This window comes from Meleagris gallopavo, chromosome 2, assembly GCF_905368555.1.
Source record: "Meleagris gallopavo chromosome 2, MGAL_WU_HG_1.1, whole genome shotgun sequence".
Classification (NCBI taxonomy): Eukaryota; Metazoa; Chordata; class Aves; order Galliformes; family Phasianidae; genus Meleagris; species Meleagris gallopavo.
Window position 1 is genome coordinate 58,090,158 of NC_139405.1, and position 17,495 is coordinate 58,107,652.

The following is a 17,495-nucleotide window of genomic DNA, read 5'->3' on the forward strand; positions in this document are numbered from 1 at the left end:
ATAACAATTCTTCACTGTTAATAAGTCTTAATCACTGAATGAAAGTTGGAAAGAGACCCTGAAGAGGAAATAAAAGCATGGAAACTGTGGGAGTTTTTTGCTTTCAGGCACCTGCACAAAGGATGGTACTTCTTCCAGTAATACATCTGTGTGCATCTCCTTTGTTTTCACATTTCTGTAGCTATCATCTACAGAATCTTACTATTCTGTGCAAGAGTGAACATTGTTAACATTTTTCTTTTATTTACTCTGTTTTCTAGAACCTATGAGAACACCTAAAACTTTGAAGATTGCTGAGATTCAGGCCAGACACATTGCAGTGGATTGGGAATCTTTGGGTTACAATATCACTCGTTGCCACACTTTCAATGTCACAATATGTTACCATTACTTCTGTGGACGCAACGAGAGCAAGGCAGACTGCTTGGACATGGACCCCAAAGCACCCCAGCATGTTGTGGATCATCTGCCTCCATACACAAATGTCAGCCTCAAAATGATCTTAACCAACCCAGAAGGGAGGAAGGAAAGTGAGGAGACCATTATCCAGACAGATGAAGATGGTATGCATAAACGTTGTTACAGAAATTATGTCCAAGTCTGGTCTAGACAGGTGGAAGGAATTGACTTTGTGTGCTACAGTATGTAGCCTGAAAGACTGAGGTTCTGTTCTTTAAACGTATTAATTAGCCCTAAAACAACAGCTTTAAAAATACTATAAATGTCAACTTGCATACGTAGCCCAAACTGTCCCTACAGCTCAAGTGAAACTGAATTTCTGTCTTGCAAGAAAAAAAAGGTTCATTTCCCAGTCATTGCAAAAATGTGTTAATGCAGGTGACAAGAAACACGTGGTGGTAAAGGCTTCTTCATTGTCATTTTAGGCATGCTATTTGAAAAAGAATATAATCTGTACATGGTATTTAAATATGCAGTTTGATGGCTTAAGACTGTTCAAGATTTGCAGAAGACTAGTCTTCTATTTGACCAATAATTTATTTATGTTCTAGGTTACAGTATAGTGTATTTAACAGTTTTAAAACACCTACCAGATTAAAGTAATATTTCAGCAACTCCTCTTTAAAATGCTCTGGATGAAATTTCATTGACACGAGGCAGGTTTAACTTACCACAGTCAGAGAGAAATAAAGAATAGACGTAGACAGTGATGGTGACATTCTTCTAAGAATACTGGCATTAAAGAAATTAAAATAGATACTTTCTTTAATAAGGCTACAGCTGTGGAAACAATGAGCAATTTGAGTTTCCTTTTTTTATCTTTAGATTTTATTGAAATATTGTCAACAACAAAATCAAAATAGGTATTTCCGTAGGGGTTAAAAAAAACTAAAATGATTATTTGGGGTAATGTATGAGCATAGCTACATAAAAAGATAAACTTTTAAGAAGTAGCATGATTCCTTGCTTATAAAATAAATGAGAACAATATATGGCTATATATATGGATAGCAAGGTTAGAAACTGGTGGCACTTTTTTGCGATATATTTTCAGTTTTACAAGAAATGGAAGAAGAATATGTTTACTGTTGCAATAAAGAAAGAAAAACAGCTGATTAAAATAGTCAGAGTATGAGGAGCTGTAGAAAGCTATAGTGGTAGGGATGCATCACATGAAGATTTATTGACAAGTTCAAAATTAGAATGTTTCATGCTATTCAAATTTTAGCATTATTTTATTTAAAATTAATTATAAATATAAGTCATGATGAATTATTTCTTTATCTGTACTTACGATGTATTTATGGTCGCTCTTTTCCTTGAGGTTAAAAAAAAAAAAGAAAAAAGTAGTAGCAATATTCAGTGTCCATGGAAAAATAGCTTTCTTTTTCTTTTTAATTCCATTTTCAAGGAGGGTTATGGTTTCTGATAGTCTTTATGTAGTTGGGTATGCAGTGATGGTAGTTGCTCATCACAGAAGTGATTGTGAAGAGCAGAGTCAGGTGCATATATTTTGTCTTCTGTTTTTGTTGTGGGATACTCATCGAAAATTATACACATCAGGCAGTCTTTTGGAGTAGCATGTCAGCAGGGAACAGAATTTGCTAAGGTACACTATTTCAAGCAAGTGCTATTTTCATGGAAGAATTAATGCACTTTGAAGGGTATAGTCAGACACAGTGGTGATGGTTATGCTTGTAACCTAGAAATACCCTCTTGTGAGACCAAGTCAGTGATTCTGTTGGGAGTAAAATGCACGTTTTTGATTATGCACTATTGATTAAATTGGAAGTGTGTGTCCGTTTAGTCATATATTTCAAAGTACGTGACATGTAAGCAAGATGCAATCATGAGGGCTGTTAGCCATCATAGAGGGTCAAAGAGATATTCACACCTGCATGGTTCTTTGAGATCTTACAGCAGTACTAAACTAATTTCCGTAGTTAACTGTATTTGTGTAGGGTGTGAGTTCAGTCTAATATCTGAGTGATTAAGTTTCCATCTAAACTGTGTGAAAAGACAGTTTGCTGCCTAAAGCAGGATTCAAACTAGAAGCATGAGAGCTACAGTAAAATGCGTAGTCCTGTGCCCCACATATTTCACATACAGTCAGAAGTAGCCTCATTGTAATCATGCTTTTTGTAGGTTTTGTAGAATTAACGTGATTTTCATTACAATCTGGGGCCATGACCACTTTCTGGAATCTGTAAATTGTTGAAATTGAAGATACCTGCCCCAATGGTTTCCTCTCTTCTTCTTTCCCATTTTGACCTCATCTTCTGTTGCTCTATCCATTTTCCCCATGCTTCCATGTCTTTTTCCCTTCTCTTTTATTTATTTATTTATTTGTTTGTTTGTTACCCTTCATCTCTTCTTCTGTCACCCTGCCAGAAACTTTTTACACTTTTGAAAATCTAGGATTCTTTAAATTCAGAGGATGTTGGACTTATATGGATCTCTGGTGTCACAAAAGCCAGAGCACTGAGTGATAACTGAGCAGCATATCATGCCAGGAGCAAAATTAATTCAGAAAATGCTTAGTAAAAGGGTAGGGTAAGTTTCAGAAGCTCTTCAGACCTCTTGAGCCATGACTGACAAGTGAAGAAGCTGTTAGTAGCTTATTATTCAAAACCTGGATGAAAGGAAAGCCAAGAGTATCAAACAGCCCCAAAATAGCCCTTCTTCTGACTAGAGCTGAATACTTGTTGACTTAAGTATTTCAGTTTAACTGGAGTCGGTAAAAATTAATTTTTAATGTAGTAATTTGTGTGGAGCTGAATTCCACAAAAACTTGAAGTACCAGCAATGTACTGCTAGTTTTTACAAAAAGAATAAGAAAACAAGGAAATATTTGACTAGTTTACAGCTGAATTACCATCTTTCATTGGGAGAGACCACTAAGATTTGGAACAAGCTCTTGCTGTGTAGCTTGGGTTTGAATGTGTTTGAAAGACTCAATACAGGGGAAAAAAGAAAGAAAAAAAAAAAAAAAAGAAGTAAGGTTTACCTGTGCAGCCTGCTGTAGGGAGCCTGCTTTGCAGGGAGGTTGGACTCGATGATCTCTAGAGGTCCCTTTCAATACCTACAATTCTGTGATTCTTTGAAATCTGGGGATGCATGCATGCAGGACAAAGACATGTTGAACAAAGTACAAAAACTATCCATGACTTTATCATTTTACATAAATCAGCAATCTATGCACATTCTCGGAGCTGCATGACACAGGTGCTGCAAACTCAAAGGAGCCCTTTTTAAAAGCAATGTATGGTGGATGGAATTAATGAATATAGAAGTTTCCTTAATTTTTAGTTGGAAACAGATGCAGAAGATGGTGAATTAGCAGAAATAGTGACAGTCATTTAGAGAGAACAACTGTGGAGAAAGCAAATTGTGAATTTGATGATTTTGTACCTAGTGAAGGAATGACAACTAATACCAAAGAACGACTAATTGAAAAAGGTCATATGTCATAGGATAAGTGCCCTTTTAGGGGTGTAAAGTGTACCAAAGCTTTGGTCACACACTCATTGGAAATAAGTGAGGCACCCTGATCTTTTGGAGGGTGTAGTTCATTCAGCTCTATAGAGATGCATAGCACTACAGCACAGGGCTATGACACCCAGTATACAACTCTACCACTATTCTCACTTCTTGGAAAATTTCAGCTGGCTCACCATTTGGAGAAACAGCTGGGTAAGAGGGAAATGTTACATAGACAGGACCAAAAAAAGAAAAAAAAAGAAAAGAAAAACTAAAATGTTTTGTATATTACCATAATACAAAAATCTGAAATACGTTCCTCCAACTGCAAGAGAGAGGAATTTATAGTTGACATCTACTATTTTTCCATTTTTGTTAGTAGACTGTAAGTTGCCTTTAGAAATACATATATATACTCTTTTTTTTTTTTTTTTTTTTTTTTTTCCCCACGTTCAGCATTTGTTATAAAAGGGATTGTTTCCTTTGTGCTTTTTCAAGCTGTTCTGGCACCCCAGGAAAATATTGGAGAAAAAAAAAGAGGAGATATATGTCTCGATCAAAGGAAACAAAAAATGCTTCAAGGAGCTTTGGAAGAACATAGACATAAAACTCTGCTTGTAACATAGTTCAAGTAACAAAAATAGCACACCTGGGAGAAAAGTTAATGCAGCAAGATGAGCAGGCAAGATGAGTAAGCCTGATGCAGCAAAGGAGGGTTGCAAAGACTACTTGAAATAGCAAACTGTCTTGAAAAAAAGTGTAACTTAGCTGAGTGACGTGCACAGATGTCAAGTGAATGCCAAATACTAATCTTACTGGAAATTGGCAGGTAGTTACAGTTAATAAAGTAAAACTCATGATGAAATGATAAAGAATTTGATGTAAAGTTATCCGTGTATGCCCTCACTAAAAGCACTGACTTCAGTCCCTGACGAAAAAGGGAGATAAATGCACTACATTTATTGTGTCGTGGCAAAACTTAGTGTTGATATAATCAAATAGGAAGGAAGTTTTACATCTTGAGCAGCAGCAAACGGAAACTGGTTATAAATGCTCCACTGCCCTTCATAAAAGGAGCCTGGAATGACCTGCTTGTCCATCAGCTCCTGAAAATAACCCCAATCATTTTTTCAGATGATAGGTAGGATTTGCTAACAGCATGTAATTGAAAGAGAGGAAAGTGATGGTAGAAAGGCATGTGAACACTTTTTATTTAAAACATCAGAAAACTTGATTTGTGAGAAAGAAAGAAAAATATTGAAATTATTGACTCTTTAGGTCAGATTTATTTTAGACTTACACTGAATGAACAGCAAATGAAATAAGTTGCTTAAAGCTATTGCAGGGAGTAGAAGTACAAGTTAGGTTTTATATTAATACCTCAGGAAAAATTGGCTCTGGAACACAGAATTATTTACGCTGGCTGAAACAACTTTCTACTTTCATTTCCTTTAGTTGCCTATATTAGAAGCTTTATAGCTGAAAAAGTGATATGCAGTATGAGGTGCTTTTTGGCAATGGTGTGTTTGACATAATTACACCTGAAAGCAGGCCAGGATTAACAGTTATTGAAGCTCTCTGCAGTGGGGTGAGGAGTAATGTATAGGCCTTATAATTGCCTTCATTGACAGCCCATGTGCTACTTCAATCTGGCATCAAGTACTGATTTGCATGGTTTTAGTAAGTTGTGCAGTTGCCATTTTGTCAGTTTGTAAGGTTATTTTTACCCTAAAACGAACAAATGTTTCCAAATCCCAGAGCTGAGAAGTGCCAAAGTCCATATTTGAGACAAAAAGGCTTTAAACAGCAAAATGCACTGGGCAGCCATGCCCAACGCCCATAGCTCAGCAAATGCTGAATATGCAGGTTCAGCCCTGCATGATATTTGTATCCATATCTATGACAAATGCTGCCACCACTGAGACTGAAGAGCCACTGCCAGTTGGCATAGCAAATAGCTTGATCATAAGCATTTATATTTGTTGTGTTTGTATTTTTATATCATGGGGAAGTTACGTGGGCCTGGAGGTGGCAACTGCAGATGTGAGCCAGTTGGAAGCATAAGCTAATATGATAAATCCTAGCTTTTTTCCCTCAGAGCAAATGTAAAGGCTGGACATTTTAATTGCTTATAACACTTAAATGGTAGAAGAGATTCTCTTTCACCATCTCCTGGAAACAGAACATCTGCCTTCTGAGGATGGCTATAAGCTTTGTTGCTGGTATACTTTACTTCAAAGTAAACCCTTTATTACAAAGGAATTTTTCCTATACCTGTGCATATATCTACACACAGCTTTTACTGTATTGCATAATAATACTCTGCATGACTTTCATAGAGCATGGTAATAAAAATGCTCTGTTTACATGCACTTTTTTATTATGTAGCGGGAAAACAGAAGCAATATAAATTCAATTTTATAGAGGCTGGTGTCAGTTTGTACATTGTTCTCCCAGAAATAAAGTATTATAAATTTCCTGTTAAGTTAGTGTACAACAAGGTTTAAGTGACACTATTTGTGAATAAAAATTTATTTGTGTCTGTGACATAGTTTAATGCAAATATATTACTCAAAAATGAATTGGTTTTATGTCAGATTGATAGCTTGTAATTATGTTCTGCATAGTTTTTACAGAAGTCCACCACATTACTTTTGTAGAACAAAAATTTATCAGCTATTCACTATACAAATACGTAGTTTCGTAATAGGGCTCTGGAAATGCATCTAAATCCTGAAAGATGAACTTGTAACATTTCCCCTATACAAACATTGCTAAAACTTAAATTAGTTTTATGTTCCTTTTTGTTTGTTTGTTTTTTTCATGTTTTTTACATTTGTATACCTTTTTTTTTAATAGAAAAACAGTTTGAGGTTTTGTTTTGTGAGGATTTTTTTGTTTGTTTTTTTGCTTAAGATCATAATCTTTTAGAGTCACAGAATCACAGAATTGTCTGAGTTGGAAGGGACCCTTAATGTCATTTAGTCCAACTCCCCTGAAATGAACAGGGACATGCACAGCTAGATCAGGGTGGATGCTCAGTGTTCCATCCAGCCTGGCCTTGAATGTTTCCATGGACATTCCACCATCTCTCTGGACAACCTGTTCCAGTGCCTCACCATCCTTATTGTAAAAAGTTTTTCTGTAAACCATATAGTTCACAACCCTCCTAAATAATTTATTTTCCTCTGCTAAGCGTAAGTCTGAACCTGGTGGAAGCTTGACCTAGAATAATGTATATAAGAATGTTTGCTGTTGTCACTCAGAGATGGTGGGTTCACACTTCACAAAGTCAGCAAATGGAAAGAAAATCAATGGGACCAGAATCTTTTTAAAGAGAGGGTGCAGAGGCTAAAATGTTAGAGCACAACTTCTTTGATAGCTACATACACTATTTGAATTATTCAGATACTTGGCCATTGACATGGAATCTTAAGTAATGTACTTCTCTTAAATATACACTTGTAGTAGTCATGGATGATTTGATTTACGGTAGGCTATCTATAAAGACAAGAAGAAGAGCTCACTTAGAAAGGAAAAGGGGGCTGACAAGGTAGCCACGATGCCCAAAAGTGAGCTATGGGACTTCTAGAGATGCACACACATACCCATAGGGAGTCTATCTTTTGGGCTCCTTGTGTGGTGGCTTCTGAAAGATGCTGCCAGCAGAAAGATGATGTTTATCTGAATGTTTTTCACTTGCGTACTTCTTAAAGATTGTATAAAAGAGTGGGAGGCTCTGAATACTGCTTTTCAAAAGGCAAACCTTGAAGTGTTTCTTAACACCTTTGCAATCCTTTTGGAAGTTGGAGGGAATAGATAGTAATGGCTACCCAAATGGAAGAGTGCAGTTTGGGTCTTCACTGTAGTGTTATCGTCTGGTCATATTGCTGTTGGTTTTTTGTTGTTGAGGGCAAGTTTTTGTTTGTGGTGTTGGGGCTTTTTTTTATGACTTTCTCCCATTTTTTTTCTTTTTTTTTTTTTTTTTTAATTTTTGTGTGTAACTAGTACTAGCCTGAGGACAAAGACATGAAAATACAAACATGGAAGATTAGATATTATTTTGACTAATGAGATGAATGGAATATGTGTGCTTGCTCACAGCGCGTTTTTTAAGCAAATACTTCTGCTTCACACCTTCCTCACTTTCCTTTGGTAAACCTATGCAAATAATATGTTGTTACAGTGGTTTAATTGAAAAAATGGAAGGGAAGAAGATGCTTCAAACCCACCAAAATGTGTCCTTCAAACTAAAGCTTTCTCTTCCTTTTTCTAACCATTTCAACATATATTTCTTTCTTTGCTTTAACTCTAGCTGAGCTCTCAAATAATTGAAGTTGTTCACAATCTTCATTTTTGGTGAATTTATGGGATGGCTGAGGTACATGGGAATTATTGCTCTCTTTCTCTAGATACTTTCTCTGCTTTCTGACCTTGTTTTTACTGGGATTCTCAGCAAGCTGCTCATCACTATCCTAGCTTCTGTTCTCCTGGCCTTCTCTTGCCAGTAGGAAGAGAAGCATAAAAATAACTGGGATGATGATATTCCTGTCAGTTTAACACTGCTGCTGCCACAAGCAAATAATTTTATAGCATAGAAGAGAAAAATAGGGCCATACAATGAAAAGAGCTCAGAGGTTTCTCCCACTTGGCAGAAATGTAGGAGTCTTTATGCAAGCCTGAAACTTGGAGCTTTGTACCCAGATTCAATTAAATGTGAAGCATATTCTTTAAAAGCATCACAGAAAAAGGTATTTTACAGGGTTTTGAGCAATTATGTCTGTATTTTTTAATGTCATATGCTTTAATATGCTTTATTGTCAAATTTCGTATTTTGTGTGTATGTCCTGGTGCATTTGTATGGTCTGTCTTAAACACAGACGTGTGCATACAGATACACATGCACATCTAGGAAAAAACAGAGTATATTCATACCTCATTTCAGATGTAGAGACAAAAAAAAGTGAAGCATTCCTGTGCAAAACAAAGCATTGCCTACAGCAAATCTGTGAATGCCACAAACAACGCAAAGGGGCTGTCATGGCATATCAGCCTTTATCCAGTCCCCAGTCCATATCAGTACACTGAAGCAAAACAGCAGTGTGTGATTTTAGTTAACTTCTCCCAAGTCTTAGCTTGACAGATGGGTAAACAGTTTCTGTGAAGCTCTCCTCTGTTTACTGCTAGCTCCTCTGACTCCATGAATTTATTATTAATGTACTAAACGATGTTGCTTGTACCAAGGGTCAGATTATCATTTACAACTTCCTTGCAGACTGAAATGAAACATGTTACTGGGGCACACCACACACACCATGGTACTGCTAGCATAGTGCCCTGCACCTCCTTTGATCCAGTGATTATTAATTTATTTTTACTCTTTGTAAAATGTGAATATGCTTTGAAAATTAATGCTCAGGAAATGTCATGCACTGGGCTCAGTGGATGTTTGACCGAAAAAGACAAGCTAATTGAGGAGGAGGGGGGAGAGGGAGTATATGTCAACATATTGACAGCTTGAGAGACTGAAGATTTTGACAATTTGGCTTTTTTTTTTGAGGGAGGAGGGTGTTTCTTTGGTTTTAGGGTTTCTTCAGGTAGTCTTATCCTTATTCCTTCAGCATGTATGCCTGCAAACATAGGTGAGCTGCTGTGGTTAAAAAGGAACCATGTGTATGAGCAAAAATATTCTGTGAGCTGGAAGGGGAGATAACTAAGCACTCCCACCTGGCATTGATAGGATTACCGGGCACTGCGAATCACTCAGGCAAAGAGGCCTGAGATGACACTTCAGACTTTTTATTACAGCAAGGATATTGGTTCCATTTAAAATAAGAAAGTAGGGTCATCTTAGTGCGGTTCAGTTCAAAGCTTTGAAAATATCTTTTATTTGACAGATTTGAAGTAAGCGGTTTTGATCTTTCTGCAGTGGGAGCGCTGTAGCTGTTGAAAGCAGTGGCAGCTGAACTGCTGTTTTCTTATGCCCAGCTCCCCTTTAAGACAACAAATCATAAGAAGGGGTGACTGAAAATTATTTTGTAAGCATTTCTCTCATTTGAAACATGCTGTATATATAGGCTTTCTTTCCTTTGATTTTTTCTTTTTAAAAGGATTTTAAAACCATGTAGTCCTTGTCCTATGATATGCATATTACAGAGTTCCCTGAACACCTGAAGTAATAATCTAACCTGAACCACTTCCCCTGGCTATATTACAAGAGAATTTGACTTTGCATTAAGTTTTGAAAACCGTATGTGGGGATAACATTTCAACTTCATGCTCTGTCTTCATTGTGAATGACAAAATATGCTTTGAAGTGCTTTTCATACTCTCTAGCACTATCTTTTGCATGTGAATGAATGCTAATAAAAATAGACCTGTGCTGACTTTCAATTTTAATAGGATGTTCTGCCATCTCTTTAATTTGTCTGTCTCCTGAATTTAAGTTTTATTTTGTTTGTAGTTCCAGGACCTATACCTGCCAAGTCAGTGAAAGGAACTCCTTTCGAAGATAAGATCTTCCTCAACTGGAAGGAACCTGTGGACCCAAATGGCATCATCACTCAGTATGAGGTAATCATCAAACAGCTGACAAGCATACAGGATAGGACTAGGAGAGGTGGCTGGTGGTGGTTGCTTCTTCTCTGAAGGCGGACTGTTCAATTAGACACTGCCTTCACTTAAAGAATACTGGAATAGATGCTCAAAATTTATAATTGTGGTGTATGCATTGTTGCCTGAGTAGCCCTGTCTAATATCTTCAGCAAGTGAATGTAACAGTGTTACAAACCACATGGCAAGTGCTAATTTTAAAAATCTTGTATCGTTACTATTCGTCCTTCCAAGGCCATGATAAACATAACCTGTGAAATTTTATTTGTTGGAAGAGAAGGTTACTTGAAAGGTAAGAAGATTATTAAATTTGGAAGCACCTTTTTTAACTCTGTGAGATCTTTGGATATCATCCCTCAGAGAAACCTGCATATATATTCAATTTAGAATGTGTTTAATACATCAGCCTTCTGGTGACTTCTGCAGAAGACTGGCAGGTAGCTTTTCTAAAAATGAACTGATATGGGAAAAGATTGCCATCCTCTCCATCAGCCTTTTTAAGGAACAAAAGCTACAATTTTGTGTAGCAATGATTTTTAGAAGGCAGAGAAACTAAAAAGCCAAACAGACCCCCCTTGAATAAGTGTTGTGGTTTGATACTGGTAGGCAGCCAAGCACCACCCAACCTCTCACTCACTCTTCCCGATGGGAATGGAAGAGAAAATTGTAAAGGTAAAAGTGAGAAAAAGCATAGGTTGAGATAAAGACAGTTTACTAAGTAAAGTAAAGCTGCACAGACAAGCAAAGAAAAACAAAGAGCTCGTTCACTTTTTCTCATAGACAGGCAAATGTTCACCCATTTCCAAGAAATCGAGGCTTTATCACCTCTATATAGAGAGACAGACATTGCAATGGTGAGAAATGAAGCACATACATATGCCCTTTCAAATGAAGCAGACTGGACAGTAACACACATCAAGTACACATGGTATCTCTGAGAAAACTGAGTAGTGAGTAGTTAGTTGAATATATGATTTTTGTTTCATTTCCATCCAAGCTAACTTAATCCCCTTGTGCTGAAACCGTAACAAAATTTTGGAAATAATCTTTTTTTTCCAGGTGAGCTACAGCAGTATACGGTCGTTTGATCCTGCAGTTCCAGTGGCAGGACCTCCACAAACTGTGTCAAAACTGTGGAACAGCACACACCACGTCTTTTCACATTTACATCCTGGGACTACTTACCAGTTCTTTTTACGTGCAAGCACTGTCAAGGGGTTTGGGCCAGCAACCACAATCAATGTAACAACCAACATTTCAGGTAAAAAAAAAAAAAAAAAAAAAAAAATGAAAAATGGAGTGGGGTAAGAGTGGGCAGTGTTCACTGTTTTTTAAAGTTTTGTTTTTTTTTTTCTGGGACTTGAAGTGCCATATTTACCAACATATGACTAACAGAACTGGGGAAGTTAACACTACGTGTGCATTTCTTCTGCCAGCTTCAATAGTTCTGCTTTTAGTTTGTGCCTTTTTTTCACTTACTGCAATGTGCTAAGAATGACTCTATTCATCTTAATAATGCACTGAAAACTCTAGAATAAAAGCAGTGTCAAATTGAATGCTTTAATATTTTGATTTCCTTAAATTTTAATATAATTTTCTCAAAACATAAGATAGCTTATGCAGTTGTCAAGCAGAAAATGAGTCAATGCTATATCCATAGAGACTGTTGATTTTAAGGTATGATAACTTCACAGCTTAGCAGGTTACAAAAAAGTCAGTCATTTAAAAATGTAAGCAGCACAAAGCAAGCTATTTCCGTTATTATCTGCCAAAATGAAACTTAAATCTTTCTGTAAAGGTGTGTTAATAATGTATTGAAAGGCATGTACCATTTCTTTGGAAAACTATTCACCAACTCTTCTCACCCAGTTTCTTAAAACATGCACGTGAATTGAAATGTGAGAAAATTCAGGGTAGAACTTCTTGAAATCTGAAGTAAGTTAAATGCTGTATTTGTAGTTAACTTCAACAATTTGTTGAATTCCATCCCAGAACATAAGTACTAGCATTCATCATTCTCCAGCCCCTTCCAAAAGCAAAACAGACAAAAACAAATGCTATGTTCTGTTCATCTAGCCTACGAGGTTGTTTTGCAGTCTGATGTTTTACTCTGATTCTTTGAAGTATTTGTGTTACTTTACAACAAATTCCAGGTCATAAACATTCAGAGATGATGGACATGTGGCAAGTACATACTTCTCCTCTAATTGTGAAAATTAGGGAAAAAAAAGTTATAACAGTATAATATCTTGCAAGCATGCCTGTGTCCCAGCCATTTTGCTATTTTAAGAAGCATCTCAAAACGCCTGAGTAATTTAGGGCTATGATGTATTCAGACTTCTTCAGATTTATCTTCTTTCCATTCAAAATATTGAGAATTTTGTCCAGAATCCACTGAACCACAACTAATTGGACACAGTATGGATATGTGTTAGTTAATACTTGGAAAATACTTGTTTAATACTAGAAAAGCTTAGAAGTAAACTGTCACACCCTTTTATCTGAATTTCAGAGTTGTTTACACCTACTGAATATGGTATAAAGAGTAATTCCTGGATGAGCCTTCAACAATCATGATTTCTTTGAAACAATAATATTTTCTGAAATAAATTTTTAATGTGCATTTAGGATCTGAGACTAATGAAGTATAGCTTTTAGTCTGTCTTTGCTCTTCCATCTATTGATGTATTATCTTAAAATTATTAATTAAATTTAATCAAAATTATTGTGATTTAAATGATTGACATCCTGCTAGAAAACACCTTTTTGTGACAATTAATTTTGAAACACAAAGGCATCATTAAAAATTTTATAAAGGTAAGCTTACATGCTAAAAAAAAAAGAGATAAAAAAAAACACACAAATATGAAGATAGTTTTCAAGTTGTTAGAGTTTACTATCTAACAGATATGTATTTTTTTCTGAAACACAGAAGATCCTGTGTCTTTCCTTACACTAGAGTTGTTGTGAACACCAGTATAATTAGTCAGTGCTATGACAGGTTTGTGATGGCAGACCAAAGTAGCATAGCTGAACTGGATGACTAAATTGTTGGAGAAGGAACAGAGGTGGTAGATGTAGGTCTTCAAGATTGCGAGTATACTTGTTTGAAAGAAAGAGGGAGAATAGATTTTGTGTTCTTGGGGTTTCTTAGCAGTCAAATCCTCCCTCACTTGAGAGAGGGAGACTTGATGGGGAGCAGGATTATCAGTTGTTGCTCTAATAAAAAGTAGTGCTTGACTCAAATAATTAAAAAAGGGTCATATAGCTGATGAATATCATGCTTTTTTATTGTACTGTGAACAGCCACAATGTCATAAAAACTTAAAATCTTTTCGCTGATTTGTTTCTTATTGTTTTCCCTCCCACTCAACATTAATCAGCTCCCACTTTACCGGACTATGAAGGAGTTGATGCGTCTCTCAATGAAACTGCTACTACAATAACTGTGCTCTTGAGACCAGCACAGGCCAAAGGTGCTCCTATCAGGTAAAAAAAAAAAAAAGCAACAAAAAACACATGCAAAAAAAACGTAAAAACTAAAGAAATCAAGAAGAGGTTCTTTAGCTGATCTTTACCTGATTATATGCTGTTTTGAAGCTGATAAAGCTATTCATTTCTAAGTGATATTCATTTGATGTTACTGTTGTTTTTCTTAGTGAAATTGAGCTTGCCAATAGACCTATAATTAATGAGAGATATTTTTTTTTTGTCCCAAAAGATATTCATGACCTTAATCATCCAGCTGTCCATCTTGTTTGATTTAGGGTCCTCAGGACTACCTCTTATCCATTATCATTCATTTTACTTCCTCTCGGTGTCTGCGAAATATGAGGTTGAAAGGTGTTTGTCAGAAAATGGATTTGAAAATAACACTTCCTCTCCAGTGCTTCAAATCATCAGTTCTGTAGCACATATGTATGATTGGAAAATTGAAAGCTCAGAGGAAATGGGAGAAAAATACTGATGAATACAAACTATTTGACCTTTTTTTTTTCCCTCAGAGTGCTTCGTAGTAGAAATCATGTAGCAAGCTATTAAATTTTATTTGGCGTGTCCCATAATCATATTAAAATATGTCATTTACGTTAACTTCAGGGGTCTTTCCTTTTCTGCTCTCTACTGAGAGATAATTTAATTCTGTTTGCAAAGATTAGTCCACATCCCACTTTTTTCTTTTACTTGTTAGTGCAAAATTTTTGTGGTATTATTTGATTCCATTTGTGTTTTACTGATACAACTGCATCAGGAAGATTCAGGGACAGAGCTGAGTAATTGGGGGTTAATTAGCTACTGAGCATCAAAACCTTTTCATGCTCTTACCCTTGTGACATTTGAAAAAATATGGGCTAATGCATTTTGTTCTGTGTTGCATTGTCAATTACTGTGGTTCAACTGGTATCCAGCAATGTGCCTGAGCCCTATGAATCTGTTTCTATTAAGATGAATGTTTGTTTTACTTGGATATTGTGTGGGTCAGTCACATGTCTACAAGCATTTTTATATCCTTATCACACAGTCATCCTTATGATCAATATAATTCAATTATTTATTTGTGTCATAGAAGATCATCCAAATTAGTTTCCTCTGAAGGAGATATTGATGTCAATAAAATTGTAACCTTATACATCTGGAGTTTCTGAAAAATCCCCTGGAGCAAACCTAGGATTTTTGTGCAAAGTGGAGAATGTTAAGGTGTACAGGACTTAGTTGCTAAGGCAGGGTTTGTTTCAAGTTGATGCAGTGGAAACCAGACCTGAGATCTGAAAACACTCCCAAGATACACAAGTGCTTAAACTCTCTATATGTACTTTTTAAAACCTCCCTGGTTTCTTGCTGCTGGCCATGTGCAAAGCTGTCCCTCTTTAAAAACATGATACCTCTCTTTATGCAGTACCAAATCTTTCCAGCCTTGCACCTGGATCCTAGAGGAACCAATGAGTAGTTTTGCCCAGAGCATATCTAACAGCATGACTGGGATCCACTGATTGTGGTGATGCCCATCTTTTCTACACAGACTGTTCTGCAGCATATTTGTGCGCACAGCAGGGGGCTCCCACATTTAGTCCCATTGCTTACACTCAAGAAGATCAGTATCTCATCCCAGGGCTCTCTCTTTGGGATTTTCTTTCATAACCTGGTAACATGATGGGATGTGGCTAGAGGATTATATGCACTCAGAGTGCTCTGCCTCTCTGTACTGTACTTACAGGAAAGTAAGTCACTGCCAAGGAAACCTGCACCACAACGCTTCTGACTTATTCTGTCAATTTACCTTACAGCATCCTCAGTCCCATGGCATGAGGTTGTCATTCTGGCCTATGAGGGGGATGCAAAGGATCTGTGTATTAAAAGTTAATCAAAAGTTTGACAGGGATGGCTGAATAAAGTATTAGTAACTATTATTTGAGTATATTCTCAAAAAAAGAGTGCATCTTTCTTCCAGTCTCCCATCTTCCCTCTCAACTTTAATTGATTTTGAATACCTAGGAAATTACATTGAATTTCTAATATCAGGAAATACACAAAATAAATCCTCCATTGTAACAAGGAAGCTGAGCTTTATTCTTAAAATAGGTGTTTTATTCTTTGTTCTGAGGAATGTTCTCCAGGAAAATGCATAAGACATTGTTCCTTCCCTGTATATTGCAATCAGTTTTTTTCAGCAGCTTCTTAAAAGGAGACCGAAATGTAGTACGCAAATTCAGAACTGATTTCACTAAAGATTTTGAAGCTTCATTCCATCCACACTGCAGTTGCTTTTCTACTATAAGCCCATCTTGCTATCATAATGAGTGTTACCAGGTAGATGGCAAAAATGCATCAGCATGCCTGAAGCTGTGATTGAGTAGAGCAGGGACTCTAATGCTGCTGTTCAGCCTGACACTGAAGAATACGGCTGGTTTTTTTTAAAGGTTTTGTTTGCACCCAGCTCTCTAATCCCTGGAGCTGCAGGCTGTCAAACGATCAATTTATTTAATAGCAGTAGGCCCATGTTAAATAATAATAATAAATGCATGAATGAATAAAATTATAGAGAAAGAAAAGCTTACAGTCCAGTACACTTTTACAAAATGAATTATACTATAGTCATGTTTTGTTGTACTTCTGCTTCTCTATCAGCACAGCCCCCACGAAACAGATGTTCCTTAACCCAACTGAAATTTCCAGGTGGCAGTCAGTCATTTCTTTAAGACACTACATGCGATAGTCATCACAATTGTAAATGTGACTCTAATCATATCTTCCTCTTCAAGTGTTATCATTTAATCTATTCTAGCTTGTTTTATGATCTTCTGAAGTTTTAAATCAAATTGCATACTAGAAATCCAAAAGTAGACAGGACTTTTTGGACTCTGTAAAGAATACTGATGTTTTGCCATCAGTCTGGTGGATTAGATCCCAGTCAGTAGCATCAATGGTGCTTCAGTAATTCATTTAAAGACATGATTTACCACTGTAGTTTTTCTAAAGGATCATTCTGACTGACCATCAGCAAAACAATCTCCTGTACATCCTTCTTTCAAATCCTGCTTCAAATGAGGTTTAGAGAAAGCATAGATCAGAATCAGTGTAGACAACTTTTTAATGATGAGATTTTCTGTGATTTGGGAACATGTTCCCAATACCTCCATATGCAGAATTAGGTTGTTTTCATTACGCAACAAAATTGAGCAAGTGTGCCTCTACAGGAAACAGCTAAAACATAGCTGTCAATCAAGGTTGTAACTTGGGCTGTTGTTCAGTCTGGCACCTGTCTGAGCAAAGGATGCTCTGTCTCCACTAGGTGCACAGAAAGAATTTTCTAGCTGATACTAATGCCTATGAAATACAAAAAACACGTTTACCACTGCAATACCTATTTGAGCCGAGGTTTTTGGGGAGGGGTAAAAAGAAAGTTCTGCTGGGAGGGGCATCTTAATTTGTCCTTTATCACGTTGGTT

At 36.5% G+C, this 17,495-nt stretch overlaps 1 protein-coding gene across 1 annotated transcript in view; it reads left to right on the forward strand.

Annotated features, from left to right (window-relative positions):
* Positions 1 to 17,495, forward strand: part of PTPRK (protein tyrosine phosphatase receptor type K) — a 391,871-nt gene that overhangs the window by 300,601 nt on the left and 73,775 nt on the right. The window contains exons 8-11 of the mRNA XM_085217336.1: positions 261 to 563; positions 10,403 to 10,512; positions 11,611 to 11,812; positions 13,935 to 14,040. Of these exons, the coding sequence (XP_085073462.1) occupies positions 261 to 563; positions 10,403 to 10,512; positions 11,611 to 11,812; positions 13,935 to 14,040 (721 nt within the window). The remainder of the gene's footprint in view (positions 1 to 260; positions 564 to 10,402; positions 10,513 to 11,610; positions 11,813 to 13,934; positions 14,041 to 17,495) is intronic.